This window comes from Magallana gigas, chromosome 10, assembly GCF_963853765.1.
Source record: "Magallana gigas chromosome 10, xbMagGiga1.1, whole genome shotgun sequence".
NCBI classification, from domain to species: Eukaryota; Metazoa; Mollusca; class Bivalvia; order Ostreida; family Ostreidae; genus Magallana; species Magallana gigas.
The window spans coordinates 35,848,880-35,866,284 of NC_088862.1; the positions used below are offsets into that span (position 1 = coordinate 35,848,880).

At 35.3% G+C, this 17,405-nt stretch overlaps 2 protein-coding genes across 9 annotated transcripts in view; both read right to left on the minus strand.

Moving 5' to 3' along the window:
• Positions 1 to 17,405, minus strand: part of LOC105332837 (uncharacterized) — a 302,923-nt gene that overhangs the window by 176,755 nt on the left and 108,763 nt on the right. The gene's annotated exons all lie outside the window — the stretch shown is intronic.
• On the minus strand, positions 1,028 to 16,415 carry LOC117680564 (uncharacterized). 4 transcript variants are annotated; one of them, XM_066073575.1, is made up of 8 exons: positions 15,652 to 15,670; positions 15,243 to 15,304; positions 14,875 to 14,938; positions 13,841 to 13,904; positions 4,422 to 6,119; positions 3,018 to 3,968; positions 2,410 to 2,492; positions 1,028 to 2,108 (listed from the first exon to the last, which is right to left on the minus strand). In XM_066073575.1, the coding sequence occupies exons 5-7, from the start codon at positions 6,085 to 6,087 to the stop codon at positions 2,434 to 2,436; spliced, it is 2,676 nt and encodes an 891-aa protein (XP_065929647.1). In that variant the 5' UTR covers positions 6,088 to 6,119; positions 13,841 to 13,904; positions 14,875 to 14,938; positions 15,243 to 15,304; positions 15,652 to 15,670; the 3' UTR covers positions 1,028 to 2,108; positions 2,410 to 2,433. The 4 variants fall into 4 exon arrangements, with proteins under 4 accessions (XP_065929647.1, XP_065929646.1, XP_065929648.1 ...); XM_066073574.1 differs by lacking the exons at positions 15,243 to 15,304; positions 15,652 to 15,670 and adding an exon at positions 16,351 to 16,415; XM_066073576.1 differs by lacking the exon at positions 15,243 to 15,304 and having other exon boundaries at positions 15,652 to 15,687.

Here is a 17,405-nt window from a genome sequence, read left to right on the forward strand (position 1 = left end):
CTGTTTAATAACACACTTCCTTTTCAGGAAATCCGCATTACGTCTTAGAACGATGAACAAAGGCACGACAAAGTAGGAGGAAGTTCATGTAAAAACCAGGCGAGTGTAGCGGTCACCAGGGCCCCCGCCCAGAGGGGCTGTGGCGTCTAAGTAAAGGGCCGTGGTGGACTAAAGCATGACGAGATTGGAGAATCCTCTTCAGAACATTCCCTTTTAAAAGCAAAACTCTTTAGATCTTAAAACCGCAAAATGGAATTTTGAAAAACACTGTGAAGATGTTCATATATTTACATTTTCCAGTGTCTTTGCCTGTGATAACACTACGTATCGATTTTGTACTATATAACCCATAATACAAATGACGCCAAATTGAGGCGCCAGCGGGGTTTGCTTATTTATATTTAAATATTTAATCGTACGATGGCTTTAAATTATATAAATATAAGTAATAAGGAATCATTGTTTGAATATTATGAGGTGATAATTTTGGTCTGGGCGTGATCATATCTATCATAAAGCCCTTCGGGCTTTATTGGATTTGATCACGCCCTGACCAAAATTATCACCTCATAATACTCAAAGAATGATTTCTTATATAACCACAAACATTCGACTTCATTAATTTATAATTGATATAGTGCATAATGAACAGTTTCTAAGCGCAACTCCTCGCAAACCGCTTCACGGAATTACGTAAAGCCTTGTAGGTTTTTAGAACATATAATCTGTAAATGTGCACAATACCAGTACTAGTAATTACAAATTCCAATATTTTTGTGAGTGCTTGCGCATTTCAATTTATAATCTTATTGTTGATACAAAAAGTATAGACATGCATGATTGAAGTAAAGTTTGATATGATAGATTTAGGTGGAGTTGTGCCCCTTTTAATATCAAATCATTTTCTTTATAACATGCATATTGAGGGAGATACACAATGCTCAGAAAATTATTTTGATCCATTATTGTTTCCCTGTTCTTTTGTAAACTGCACAGAGTCTGACTAATAAAGAGATATAACTATATGGATTGTTAGATGTATTTTATTCACTTTCATATACATCAAATGTGAATCATAAGTGAGATTACTTGGGCGGAAAACCCCCAAAACATGATATGCAAAAATGTGTAGAGCTATAAACACACATTCTGTTACATCATTGAATAAATATATACACACAGTACGTTACATCACTGAATATGTCTGTGTAGAGCTATAAACACACGGTCCGTTACATCACTCAATAAGTCTGTGTAGAGCTATAAACACATGGTCCGTTACATCACTGAATATGTCTGTGTAGAGCTATAAACACACGGTCCGTTACATCACTGAATAAGTCTGTATAGAGCTATAAACACACGGTCCGTTACATCACTGAATATGTCTGTGTAGAGCTACAAACACGTGGTCCGTTACATCACGGAATAAGTTTGTGTAGAGCTATAAACACTCGGTCCGTTACATCACGGAATAAGTCTGTATAGAGCTATAAACACACGGTCCGTTACATCACTGAATATGTCTGTGTAGAGCTACAAACACGTGGTCCGTTACATCACGGAATAAGTTTGTGTAGAGCTATAAACACTCGGTCCGTTACATCACGGAATAAGTTTGTGTAGAGCTATAAACACACGGTCCGTTACATCACGGAATAAGTTTGTGTAGAGCTATAAACACTCGGTCCGTTACATCACGGAATAAGTTTGTGTAGAGCTATAAACACTCGGTCCGTTACATCACGGAATAAGTTTGTGTAGAGCTATAAACACACGGTCCGTTACATCACGGAATAAGTCTGTGTAGAGCTATAAACACACGGTCCGTTACATCACTGAATATGTCTGCGTAGAGCTATAAACACACGGTCCGTTACATCACGGAATAAGTCTGTGTAGAGCTATAAACACACGGTCCGTTACATCACTGAATAAGTTTGTGTACAGCTATACACACGGTCCGTTACATTACGGAATAAGATACCGGTTATCCGTCTCCTTAGGAAATATTTGGTCTGATTCCACCATAAACTGTGTTGGATACTTTAAATGGAAAATCATGGTCAGGAATCCACAAAGTTTGTATTCAATAGCAGTCTTCATATCTAATGGTGAAAAAAAGACACAAGTATAAATACAAACAGTAATTAAAATAATATCAATTAATTATTGGTTATTATTTAATTGATCTGATTTGACTGCAATCTATTTTCAATAAATTCAATTTTACATATAGCAACAGACAGCCATGTTTGGATGATCACAAAGTGTGAAATAAACAGGAGTCAGTATTACAGTCCATGTGAATTATACACAGCTCAATTTCAGCTGCAGATGTTGAACAAAGAGACAAACAACATGTGTGGTTTTGAGAGCAGACTAGATTTGTACAGAAACATTTACAACCTGTCAATATCCCAGCTATCTCCATTATACGGCTGGTGTTGAGCTAAACATGGCCTCCTCATTAGGACGGGGTGTGTGTTCATCTACAACAAGGCATTAATTAGTTGTTAATTAATCTATATCATACAGGTTATGTAGTGATACATAAACAACTACAAATAAACTAAAATAAATAAATAAAGACAGAGCTACATCTACTAATAAGTTCAAACTAATTACACTGACACATACTTTAATAGTTATGTAATTAATTAAATCAGTTTAATTGACATGTACTTGTAACAAAACAAATTACAAATACATGTGTCACTATATTAAAATCTGGTTTATTAATTACAATGACCTGTTCTATAAATTAACTAATAAGAATGACATCTGACTGTACATCTTATAATGAAATATATTTAATTTCTCTTTATTTTAGATAAACACTGAATCCCAATGACTGGTAGATACAGCTAACCCTGTAACAATGAGTTGTTTATATTGACAAACAATCACACAGATAAACATGTCTTACATGCATCTTATTGACTGATAATTAACACGGACTGTGTGTCTTAGTTATCTATATCTAATTAATGTGAATGATAATGACTCAGACTTACCTGTCAAAGCGTCCTGTCTGGTGATATACCTGTAGACACACACCTTGTTGTATGATCCGACCCAGAGACGGTGAGTGTTGTTCCCTGATCCGACCCAGAGACGGTGAGTGTTGACATCATAACTCAGGCCCCATGGTTCACCCATCTCTAGTGATTCTGTCAGTAGATGTGACAGGAACTGACCGTCCTTGTCCAACATCTGTACTGTTTTGGTTTTATAATCACACACCAGGATGTGTGACAGCGCGTCAGTACAGATTCCACATGGCCGTAGTCCTGATCCTGATGGAGGTCCTGTGTAGGAGAAACGATGTCTTCCTCCACGCTCTGTCACCACTACAGCACCAGACTCATAGTCAGGGTAAGACACCACGACATCCCCATTGTTGTTCTCTGTTATATAGTTAGGTTCACTATACAGTTCCCGCCCTGTGTCGTCATGTTGTATGGTCTGTGTGAGTTGTCCACTCTGGTTGTACCGGGTTACCTTGCCTGTCTTTGTATGTATATAACGCATTCCGACCAGTAGATCCCCAGTGGACGGGGACCAGTACACACACCATGGTTCCCATGTAGAGTCTGTTCTCTCTATAAATGTGGTGGTTGTTTTCATATCCTTTGACAGTTTGTTGATGTTATAATTCCTATCTATGTAAATCAGTTCACTCTCACTGTTCACTGTGTGTAATCCTTTACCACGACATGAATACTCCACACGATGTAGAGGGTCACCTGTTGTGTTTGTCAACATGAGATTGTATCTATCACTGACCCAGACCCGGTCTGATGTCACACAGGAAATGTGTAAACAACTATCAACACCTGTCAGTGTGAGAGAGTGATGTAACTCGGGGGGAGACGTCAGTTTCAGCAGACACTGGTTTCCTTGCTGTGGTTTTTCTGTCCCTGGGGTGGGGATTCCATTCAGTGACTCCATCACACGACTTTGATCTACAAACATCAAACATAGAGTTCTAATTCTGTATTGTTACAAGGAGTAGATTAAGTTAAATCATTACTCTGATTAAAGTAGATAGATTAAGTAAATTCATTACTCTGGTTAAAGTAATTAACAATTAAACTTGTTTAACGACTTCAAATGAATTGCTTTTGTATAACTTGTTTTCATAACCATGATAATGTTTGCAATTTTTTATTTAAATAAGATTGAGTAATAAACTACATATGGTAACATGTACATACATGTAATAATGAATAACAATTACATGGATATGTAACTAATATATGAATTATAATCACAATGAAATAGATATAAACTGAATTAACAATTTAATATGACTTGTGTGATATAACAAAATTAACTAAAAAATACTTAGATCGCATTGAAACCTGTATGATACCTAACACATATATACTACATCAATGATAATGACTCAGACTTACCTGTCAGAGCGTCCTGTCTGGTGATATACCTGTAGACACACACCTTGTTGTTGTATGATCCGACCCAGAGACGGTGAGTGTTGACATCATAACTCAGGCTCCGTGGTTCACCCATCTCTTGTGATTTTGTCAGTAGATGTGACAGGAACTGACCGTCCTTGTCCAACATCTGTACTGTTTTGGTTCTATCATCACACACCAGGATGTGTGACAGCGCGTCAGTACAGATTCCACGTGGCCGTAGTCGTGATACTGATGGATGTCCTGTGTAGGAAAAACGATGTCTTCCTCCACGGTCTGTCACCACTACAGCTTCAGACTCGCAGTCAGACACCACGACATCCCCATTGTTGTTCTCTGTTATATAGGTAGGTTTTCTATACAGTCCCCGCCCTGTGTCGTCATGTTGTATGGTTTGTGTTAGTTGTCCGCTCTGGTTGTACCGGGTTACCTTGCCTTTGTCTTTATATACTTTATAGTATGTGTCTGTATGTATATAACACATCCCGACCAGTAGATCCCCAGTGGACGGGGACCAGTACACACACCGTGGTTCCCATGTAGAGTCTGTTCTCTCTATAAATGTGGTGGTTGTTTTCATATCCTTTGACAGTTTGTTGATGTTATAATTCCTATCTATATAAATCAGTTCACTCTCACTGTTCACTGTGTGTGATCCATAACCACTCCATGAATACTCCACACGATGTAGAGGGACACCTGTTGTGTCTGTCAACATGAGATTGTTATACCAATCACTGACCCAGACCCGGTCTGATGTCACACAGGAAATGTGATAACAATCACCAACACCTGGCACTGTGAGAGATTGATGGAGCTCAGCACCAGACGTCAGTTTCAGCAGACACTGGTTTCCTACGCGTCGGTTTCCTCTCTCTGTGATTTGGATTGCACTCAGTGACTCCAACACATCCTCCTTGTTGAGTGACTCAGTCATGGAGAGCTGGCTGGTGTGGAGTGTAAGATGTATCTGGGGGAGGGCTGTCTTTATGGAGGAGAGGAATTGTAGCGGTCTGATGACTCTCCTCTGTTCATATATGTATACATATCTCTGTAGGCTGACAATATGTCTGATCATTTCTTTCTCCTGTTTTAAACATCTGTGTTTGAAATCAAAGTCACAGAACACATTACACATGAAATCGTTTTGTATATAGTCAATGAGATGCTTCAGTGTCTGGGCCTTTGTTAACATTTCTGATTGATAGAGGAAAAATTCTGTGCGACAGGTTTTGAAATCAGTTTTGATTCGTGGCAGGAGAACAGGTCTGTAAAAGAGAGCCTTACTTCTGATGGTGTGAATGGTTCCTCTGTGTTGTTGTTGCTTTGTGTTATAGGATGTTGTAATAACTAATTGTCGGTGATTTCTATGCTTTCTGCAGTGGTAACAGACAGGTACTTGACACGGTTCACAGTATTTGCTATAAACATGACTTGGATGTCTCACACATATCTCTTGTGTTGGGATGTAGTTGATTTTATCACGGTGTGACACAACATCATGGTCTATTGTTTGGAGATCTTTTACATGGTTCTCTTTACACTGGGGACACAGATCACATGGACACGATACACAATGGTACTCTGTGCCCCCCGGACACTTAGAACACTGATGTACTTTACATGGAGTGCTTGCTGTTTCCATTGTGTGGAGGGACTAGGTCTCAAAATCACAATCTGTTCAATGAAAAAATAAAGTGTTTTAAATGAAGTCAACCACACATTCTTTCCACATATCAATATCAAATTTAATATAAAAGTTTTCATTCAAAGTATGTTTCTTGAATGTAATAATATATCACTCCTACAAAGATAATCATGATTCATATAAATAATGATTCATCAATATAGCTCTGGTTACAGAAACACTCAACTTGTTGAAGAAATTAATGGCCCAAAAATAATATGATTGACATAAGAGAGAGAGAGAGAGAGAGAGAGAGAGAGAGAGAGAGAGAGAGAGAAAGCACTCTCTTATTCTCTCTCTGACCTTCTCTGTTAAACATGTAATCTTGTTTTTTTCTATCTCTCTCTCAATTCTGTTCTCTAGAACATTTTTGAGACAAGAATTCTCTCTCTCTCTCTATACATGTTAGGCGGCTAAACAATGCTATCGTTCGCAGTCCTTTGTCTGAGAGAGAGAGAGAGAGAGGGGGAGCACTCTCTTATTCTCTTTCTATCTATCCTTTTCTCACTCTCTTGATTATTTTCCAGACAAGAATTCTCTCTCTCTCTGTATATCCCTCAGAATTGTCTTGCTTAACTTGTACTCATGCTTCTCATTCCTTCTTTCATTCTCTATCTCTCTTTCTCATAATTTATCTGCTTTTTACACAGTTGCTTTCTCTGAGAGAGAGAGAGAGAGAGAGAGTCTCATTGCTAAACTTATAGACAGGTATTCTCTCTCTTTCTCTCTCTTTCTCTCTCTCTCTGACTTAACATATATCCTTGTCTTTTTCTTTCATTCTCTCTCTCTGTATATCTCTCAGACTTTTCTTGCTTAGCTTGTACTAATTTCTCATATAGCTTGTTTCTCATTTCTTCTTTCATTCTATATCCCTTTCTCAATATTTCTCTGCTTTCATACATGCTTACTTTCTTTGCAAGAGAGAGAGAGAGAGAGAGAGAGTAAGCAGAGAACAAATGAGAAAATGCGTTGAGAGACTTTCTCTGCTAAACAAATGGGAAAAGGGATTGATCTGCTTAATCATTTACCCATTCTCTTTCTATGACACTGGGTTACTCTCGATCTCACTATATTTAATTTTTTCTGATAAACATGCATGCACTGTTGTTATTGCTTTCATTGCTTTCTCTCTCTCTCTCCCTCCCTTATTCTCACTGATTTTCTCTGTTTAACAAGTAATCCTGCTTTCTCTCTTTTAATCTTTCCGTCTATCCTTTCCTACCTCTCTAAAACATTTTCCAGACAAGTATTTCCTCTCTTTCTCCTTCTCTCTCTGACAACATATGTCTCTCTCTCTCTCTCTCTGATAAACATATTCTGGTTCTTTTGCTCTCTCTCTCATTCTGATTTTCTCTGTTCAACATGTAATCCTGTTTTCTCACTCATGTGTCTTTCTCTCTCACAAGCTTTCTCTACAAACATTTTGCTCTTTTTTTTGACATGTACATTTGCTCTCTCTATCTCTTTATATCTTTATAATTTAATTCTGGTTGTAACCCGCTTTCTGATTGGATAAAAAGTTATTTTATATCGTATAAAGAATGTTGCCTACGTCATAGTAAGACAAACGTCAAAACCGTATCAATACGCCTGACGTTACGTTTGAATTTTGTACAATTTTACATCATTTTAAAGGTCAAATGACCGTTTTTATCTACAATGAAGAGTAAATAAATCAAATTATAAGGAGTGAATTCAATATTTATTAGTTTTATACGATATAAAATGGTTTGAAACAGTTAACGTTTTTTATAAACCGCTTCGCGGTGTATAAAGCGTAAACTGCCCCAAACCATTTTATGTCGTATAAAACTAATTAATATTGAATTCATTCCTTAATTCACTTTTAGTTTATTAAGACTTTGTTCTGCTATACAAGTACTTTTGGTCAATATCTCCCTCTCTTTGCCTTCTCTGTTAAACATGTACCCTCGCTCTCTCATTCTTTCTCTTCCTCTATTTATCTTTCCCATTTTCCCTGCTTAACAGAAACTTTTTCTTTCTAATTTTTCTCTTAGTTTCATAGCTAAAGTATCTCTCTCTTTCTCTCCCTCCCTCTCTCTCTCCCTCTCTTTCTCTCCCTCCCTCTCTCTCTCTCTCTCTGATTGTTATCCCTTTAACATGTAATCTTGTTTTTTCTTTTTATCTCTCTATCAATCTTTTTCTCACTCTCTAAAACACTTTTCAGACAAGTATTCTCTCTCCTCTCTCTCTCTCTCTCAGACTTAACAGATACCCTTGTCTCTCTTTTCTTTCCATCTCTCTCTGTATATCTCTCAGAATTTCCTTGCTTACCTTGTTTCTCATTTCTTCTTTCATTCTACCTTCTTTCTAAAACTTTTCTCTGCTTTCATACTTGCTAGCTTTATCAGAGAAAGAGAGAGAGAGAGAGAGAGAGAGAGAGAGAGAGAGAGAGAGAGAGAGAGATAGAGAGAGAGAACAAATGGAAAAAAAGGGATTGACAGACTTTTTTGATAAACGTGTATCCACTTTCTATGACACCAAGTTCCTCTCTCTCCTCTTTCTCTCTTTCTCTCTCACTCTCTATGACATGCTCTAATAAACATGAACTGGTTCTACTGGCTGAGTATTTGACTGTGGCCTACGACTGTCTTTCCCCCTTACCCTAGCTGAGTATTTGACTGTGGCCTACGACTGGCTTTCCCCCTTACCCTGGCTGAGTATTTGACTGTGGCCTATGACTGGCTTTCCCCCTTACCCTGGCTGAGTATTTGACTGTTGCCTACGACTGGCTTTCCCCCTTACCCTGGCTGAGTATTTGACTGTGGTCTATAACTGGCTTTCCCCCTTACCCTGGCTGAGTATTTGACTGTGGCCTACGACTGGCTTTCCCCCTTACCCTGGCTGAGACGTTGACTGTGGTCTATGACTGGCTTTCCCCCTTACCCTAGCTGAGTATTTGACTGTGGTCTATGACTGGCTTTCCCCCTTACCCTGACTGAGTATTCGACTGTGGCCTACGACTGGCTTTCCCCCTTACCCTGGCTGAGTATTCGACTGTGGCCTACGACTGGCTTTCCCCCTTAACCTGGCTGAGTACCGTATTTTCAAAACGACTCGTCGATGTGGACGACCAGTCGAATTGCTCATTTTTAGCCAAAATTTTAACAAAATCCTACGATACGTCGATTCAGACCATACGTCGATCTTATCACTTAAAAATGGCGTATAAAACTGCAGTAACATTATCAGTGTATGATGCCACGATGTCCCCAATATTGCTACTAATTATTATTAATGATTAACATTCAAACAATAATATTACACTTTATACTTAATATGCATCATATTTTCAAATACCGGCAACATTTGCAAAGTTGCTTGCATTTTAAACAATTCCCGATATCGCATGTTATGCAAAACTAAACTTACTTCGTCAGAAATATTTTATTCTAATGCATTAAAATAATTATCCACTGACTATCGCCAGTGTATTCGCCATTACGTAACCAGCCACCTGTTGACTCGGCGTGTGGTCAATGTTTGTTTAACAATTTCCAGTGTTAGAGGCATGCACTTGTCTCGTGTCGGACCTCAAAGGGGGATCTCAAGTGCAGAAAGCTTAGCAATTACTATGATTTGATGAAACTTGTTTACTTTGTATCCAGTAATGCAGTTACACGCTTTTGTTTTACATAGACACTGTTAGAAATAGATCGATCATTTGTACGACTTGATGATGACGATATACGACATACATACGTTTCCTAAAAATGTTATCTAACAATAATCAAAGAATTGGACAATAATTAATCAATGAACTATAATCACTCTTATAACGGTACTCTTTATATACATAGGGAGTGAAATTGCCGTAAAGATCTCAGCCTTAGGGCAAGATTATTAACACAACCGGTGTCAGCCTATTGTATAAACAGTAGTATTGATAATTGCCGATTACCTATTTTAAGATTGAATTTGACCATAAAATATTCTGATTTAAACTTTCCACTAACAACTCTTTACTAATAAAATAATTAAATTCAAAACACATCCCCGGGACCTGCTGCAATATTTTCTTCCATTCAAATTTGGTTTCAATCTTACTGCGCAATGTTATCTTCCTACTAGTGATACATAGAACCATGTGACGATGTGTTTATATCAAACAAGAGGCCCATGGGGCCACATCGCTCACCTGAGCAACAATGGGCGTTCAAAAGATATTGTGCCATATGGTCCCTCGGTAGAAAAACAAAAAATAAATATTGTAAAGTATTCGAATTTTACACTTTTTTTGTATACATGTAATCTTTGACATTGTACCTTCATGAAATACTATTTTTTACCAGAATAAGAAAATTCTACGCAAGATATAAAACTAAACATTTGGTAGAGGTATACTGTTAAGTTGTTAACTTCCAAATCCCTATATTTTCGTTCTGCCCCCCCCCCCCCCCCACACTTTGTAAAGCGATCAAAATATATGAGTGCATATAGTTACATTTTTTTCATCAACTACTCAGTACTTACTAGTTATTGTTTTAAAAAAAAATAATAGTTATTGTTTTTTATTTTAAAAACCCTACACGTATAGATGTGAAGAAGAAAATTGTACCTCAATGTGCTCAATTTCTCAAATTAAAAACATTCAAAAATTTTATTTGTCTTCTCCATTACAATTAAATGACTGTTATTTACTTCGCGTACAAACCAGGATAATTTTCCGCTGTGATATTCTTAGGAATAGCGATAATTACTTTATCCCCGCAACAGAAATGTGTCAGAAATATGGAAACTGTTTTAAAGATGTCGTTTTTATTTACTCGTGTCTGGAAAACTATCAAAATTGATGTAGATTTCACATTATTTATTGTATAAAGAGAAGGAGAGTAGATATATACAGAATACTGTGGAATCATTAAATTTCGTGGGGGCCAATTTTCGTGGATGACTTAAATTTTACAGATTCGTGGGGACGTAATTTCGTGTTTTCATATATATCTACAAAAGGGAATATGACTTTATTACCCTAATTCATCAATTCGTGAAGGATGTTATTTCGTGGATGAGAGGTACCCAAGAATTCCACGAAAAATGAGCCACCACGAAATCTAATGATTTCACAGTATCATTATTTTATTTTGTTTGTACAAGTATTTAACATACTCTAATTCATAGAGATTTTCTAATGTTCAACCAAAATTTCAGCGTCAATTGTAGAATTATAAGCAACATACAGAGCTCACAGTTCGCCTAGGTTTGATTCATAGTTTGTTCACATGAGTTTATTACATTCAGCTTATGATTTTTAACTTGGTATTTCCTATTCAGCATTTAAAATGGAAAAAAAGAATGGCCTAAGATTTTATATTCTTTTATTCACTCAATACCAGTTCACTGGTATTTGAGGTTCAAAATCAGTTTATACAAATGTACACAAACACAGTGAAGGATCACATGTACAGTAGGAGTAATAATGACGAAAAAATGTTAAGTTTACAATACAATAAGATGTTAATGTTGGTTTCTGAACGAACAGACTTTGAAAATTTTCTCAATAAATATTGACAAATTTTTTACTTTTTTAATCTTTAGTTTTTAAGATCTGTGTACAAACATAGAATTGTGAGCAAATCTCTGTATCTTGCTTATAATTTGAAGCTTAACACTCAAATATGGTTAGTTATTAGAAATTGAAAACAATTAAACACAAGAAACATTCACTATAACAAATAAAGAACACAATTTATTTTATCGAAATGAATCATATAGATACATGTATATACCTACATATTTCCGTCAGCAATGTCAAACTTTATTTAAATTGAATAAACTCGAGAAAATGCCGAGCATCGCAACAAAACCTATTGCATTAATCTACCATTACGCAAAAGATAATGCCGATCGAATTACCGGTAGAATGAATTGTATTTCATTATTTTTTAATACATCAGATTTTGCTTAATTTGCGCAGGTAAACAGTTAACTGTTTGATTTACCAAAGTCTCTGTTTGATTTGATACGTAAAAATCACGAAATAATACAGACGATTGTTCCCAGGTTACAAGCAGAAATAATGAAAACGAAACGAAAATCGGAACAAGCTAACACCAACGTCATGTGTGAAAACTGTCAACGCATTGAAATATTTAGCCTCAATTTACTTCACAAAATCGGCAACGATATATTTTGCATGTTTCAAAAATTTCCCTTCATACGCGAACTGTTGCACAACAAGCAAATTCATCATAGTCAGATCGACCCTTTTTCTTATAATGTCATGGCTGCTTTAAACAAAGAACCTCGTTTTAGATGTATGGAATACGAGTCTAGGTAAAATGGGTATGCAAACCCGGGCCGTGGCAAAATAAAAGCCAAGGCAGATCGACAATCGTCAATTCCAAATACGCATTATTTTGCAGCAATATTTACAGCGAATACAAATATACTAGTCCATCAAATATCCTGATATTTTAATGAGATTGGCAGATTAATATCTGCCAATCTTTGTTTTGCCCAGACCAAGTCTTGCCTACCCATTTTACCGGATGCCGGATTACCGGATGCCGAGCCCGAAGCTATTAAACTGATTGAAATACCCATTTCCTTTATTATTATTTTCGTAATAACTCAAATTTGACACAGAATTAGCACTTAATTTTTGCAATTTATATTTTCCTTCCCATAAGGATAATTTATGCTAAACTACGTTGAATTGGAATCAGTAGTTCTTGAGAAGAAGATTTTTAAAAATGCACCCCCCTTTTTCTACAGTTTCAAGGTTTTCTCCGCTTTGAATACAGATCGGACTTTTATTTTTGCAATTTATATTTGCCCTCACATAAGGATGCTTTGTGCCAAATTTGGTTGAAATTGGATAAGCGGTTTTAGAGAAGAAGTTCAAAATGTAAAAAGTTTACAGACGGACAGACAGACGGACAGACAGACGGACAGACAGACGGACAGACGGACAGACGGACGACGGACAAAATGTGATCAGAATAGCTCACTTGAGCTTTCAGCTCAGGTGAGCTAAAAACTGAACGGTAAAACTTTTAATTGATTAAAGACAATGTACCATTTTTTTAATAACTGTTATTATTATGTATTTTAGTGTTTACAGATGAGTGAAAATGATAATTATTAAAGATAAACAGTGAATTCAACAACGTAATTTTCAATCACACAGCCAACTCAAGATGATTAAAACCAAGATTTTAAATGATATTTTTAACAATTTTCTGACCTCGAGCCTACGACAAGTCAAACAAGACGATAAGTCGGGTGCTCTGCTTCAGAGAAAAAAAATACCGACTAATCGTCGAGAAAATACGGTATTTGACTGTGGCCTGCGACTGGCTTTCCCCCTAACCCAGAACGAGTATTTGACTGTCCCTGGGGATAATAATTTGACATTATCCTAGCCCTGACATTACCACAAGGATATATTTTCCCTTTGTTTCACAAAACAGACCTTAAATAAGGATGAGGGCAATAGTTATTTTGTCAATACCTTGGTAAGAAATTGATGTTGACCTTGGCCTATGGTCTCGGGACAACAGTTCCTACCCCAGGGCTAACATAATGATTACTATCCTCATACCTATTTAAGAGCTGTATAATATGATGTCTATGAATGACACACAACGACAGACGAGTGATAGCAATAGGTTCTGAGTGACCAAGATACAAAAAGATTAGCTGCGTTATAAAAATCCATATACATTAAAATTCATTAATACTATACCACATATGTATTTTGTTTTCCTGGACTTCATCCACTGTTTCTCTGTGTATCATACATCTAAAACCTATAAAGAGACCACATAATTCTACACACCAGTACATGTATAACACAAAGTAATATTATACAGAAAATAATTTGGTTAGTAAATGATTTTACAAAGATATTAAAAATGGGAAATGACTTTAATTTATTCTATGATAAATTAGAGATATTTACATTGGTATACACAGACAGCAGAGAGAGAGAGAGAGAGAGAGAGAGAGAGAGAGAGAGAGAGAGAGAGAGAGAGAGAGAGAGAGAGAATTACTAACACACTCATCTTTATCTAACTTAAGTGTTTGGAACTGTTTTGTAATAATCAAGATATTTAATTACTCTGTGCATTTCTAGCTTAATTAAACATGTTAAACATGAATGTAATGATTTAAGAACAGAAATATAAATTGTACATTTATTAAAAACTTGGCTTGTTTTAAGTATAGGTGAAAAGGGGAACAACCCCTTTCATGTTAAAATTGAGTTATTCCCCTTTTCACTTTGATTGATCAGTGAGACTGTGTTTAATTAAAAGCAGTAGTGTCCCAGAAACTTAGGTCAATCAACCTTCAGATTTGTATTTAAATAGATAATCCACAATCAATTCATCAATTTACACTATTATTGAAAGAATAGAGAGGGATCAGCTGATTAAAAAGTTAATAGATACAATCAACATCACCGCTTTTAGAGTAGTGTCAGAGAAGGTTAACTCTTATCTAAATCACAGTTTGAATGTAATGTATACAGATGTCAGTCAATTCACCCAACTTATACCATTGTTGATAGAATAATGAGATCATAATGTATCATAATTGGAAATAAATGTTCATACTTTACCACAGTTACTAATGTTTAAATCAAAGTTTGAATGTAACAGTAATGTATACAGATGTCAATTAATTCTACCAACTTTATACTACTATTGTAGTATCGAGGTTAGCTTAAATAAATTACTGCCGTATTAAAATTAAATCAAATAAATGTTCATACTATACCACAGTTATTACTGTTTTTCCAAAACTGGATCAGTTACTTCTACCTTGAATGAGGATGAAAAACCTAAAAAGTAAGCAAACAAAATATCAATGTATGTCATAAACATTAATGCATCGTTTGCTTTATACATGTACAAGTTCAAATTAGTGTTAACTATATGCAAACTTTAAATAACACCTGTATGCGATTAAAAAAATGATCAACATTACCGCTTTTAAAGTAGTGTCAGAAAAGGTTAACTCTTACCTAAATCACAGTTTGAATGTAATGTATACATATGTCAGTCAACTCACCCAACTTATACCATTGTTGATAGAATAATGAGATCATAATGTATCATAATTGGAAATAAATGTTCATACTTTACCACAGTTAGCAATTTTTCCAAAACTGGATCAGTTATTTCTACCGTGAATGAGGATAAAACACCTAAAAAGTAAACAATATATCATAATATTTACGTCACAAACATTAATGCATAAACGCACTATCAACATTTTAATTTATTCATTTAATGATAAAAATGAGCACTGCACAATGTGAAATCAGATGGGCGCGGGCCTGAGAACCAAGGAATTCATTTTTGATGGCCTCCCATACCACGCTTAACCTAATTCAGTAGTGTCAGAGAAGGTTACCTCTAATCTAAATCATTGAATGTAATGTATACAGATGTCAATCAATTCACCCAACTTATACCATTGTTGATAATGAGTGATTAGCTGAATAAATTACTGCTGTATCATAATTAAATAACATTAATGTTCATACTATACCACAGTTACTAATGTTTTTCCAAAACTGGATCAGTTACTTCTACCTTGAATGAGGATAAAGCACCTAAAAAGTAAACAATATATCATTATATATTTGTCACAAACATCTGATTCAATGCATTGTTTGCTCTGTATGTTCAAGTTAGTGTTATTATGTTGTTAACAAGGTTAGGGTTCCCTTTAAATGCTCATAATTCATTATAAAGTTAAGATAATGACTGAAAATTAAACAGAATATAGATTTATGATTTTGACAGATTAGCTTGATTTAAAATTGCGTTGACATGGCATTAATATTCACACTTGTTGCTTAAATGTTTTGCTTACAAAATTTATCCACAATTTGATGTTTAAACACCAACATCAGTAAAATATCTTTCTTGATTTGTTAAAATTTTGTACCATTTTAAAGCTGTATCATCCCTTTATAATTTTAACCTAAAAGAAATTTCAATTAAATGTTTTATGAACGAGTGCAAAGGATACTTAAAGGCCTTATCCTTTCCAAGTGAACTTAACACTGCTCCGCTTTTTGCATTCCTCCGCGCTCGGAAGAGCTGTATGATGGGGATGAGTAATGTATACAAATGTCAATCAATTCACCCAACTTATACCATTGTTGATAGAATTATGAAAGATTAGCTGTCAGGAATAAATTACTGCTGTATCATAATTAAATAAAATTTGTTCATACTTTACCACAGTTATAAATGTTTTTCCAAAACTGGATCAGTTATTTCTACTGTGAATGAGGATAAAACACATAAAAATTAAACAAGATATCATAATTATGTCACAAACATTAATGCATTGTTTGTTTTATACATGATTTAAGTTCAAATTAGTGTTAACTATATGTAAACTTTTGAAAACACATCAGCCTATCTATGGAAATCTTATCATTTTTTTTTATTTGAAAACTTTGACTAACAAGTTGACAGGATTGGGAAAATTAACAGATGATTTGTTTTCAGATATATTCCATATTAACAGATTAAAACACACATAAAAATGTAAAACATGAATTTTAAATTAGACCATTTGAGAAAAAGCTTTAAATGCTTTAAAAATGGAATTTCAAATAGAATTGGGAGCCAATACTGGCCCATCAGAAGGTAAATGTGCAAGGTTCTGTGGAATCATTAGATTTTATGGTGGCTCAATTTTCGTGGAATGTGTGCATTGGTACCTCTTATCTACCGGAACAAATTTACTTTCTCCACGAATTAATATACCTCAGTTATAAAGTCGTATTTCCTTTTATAAGTAAGAAAATACATGAAATCACGTCCCCAAGAACAAGTTCAAAATGTAGTTCAAAATTAAACCGAATGGCTAGCATGGCTAGGGTAGGAAAGGCTTCAAAAATTGAATTCTAAATAGGATTGGGAGCCAATATTGAGAAGGTCAATGTATACACGGTATAAAAATAACATTTATTAATAGTTTAAAAAGAAACCGACATGGCTAGCATGCTTTGCAACCAGTTTACATCAGTTTATAAAGATAGGCCCACAGGGTAAATAAAATTGTTAATTACAACTTGGGGAACTTTTCTTTTAATGCATTAAAAACAATATTTTTCCAGTACGACCTTATATTTTCACGTTTAGGTAAAATGTTGTACTTTTTTCATCTCTAGAAGTTACTCTGTCATTCGACAGTTTGACAGTGATGATGTACTTATAAACTCTAAACAAACATTACCCTAGTGTCTTTATTAATTTGGTATAGACGAGCAATAAAAATTGTAC

Excerpts from the sequence above, each read along its gene's own strand:
- LOC117680564 (XM_066073577.1), bottom strand. The coding sequence starts at position 6,087 with ATGGAAACAGCAAGCACTCCATGTAAAGTACATCAGTGTTCTAAGTGT. Across the intron at positions 3,969-4,421 it reads CAGACAGGACGCTCTGACAG|ATCAAAGTCGTGTGATGGAG; the intron begins GTAAGTCTGAGT and ends TGATGTTTGTAG. Across the intron at positions 2,493-3,017 it reads CAGACAGGACGCTTTGACAG|ATGAACACACACCCCGTCCT; the intron begins GTAAGTCTGAGT and ends GCCTTGTTGTAG.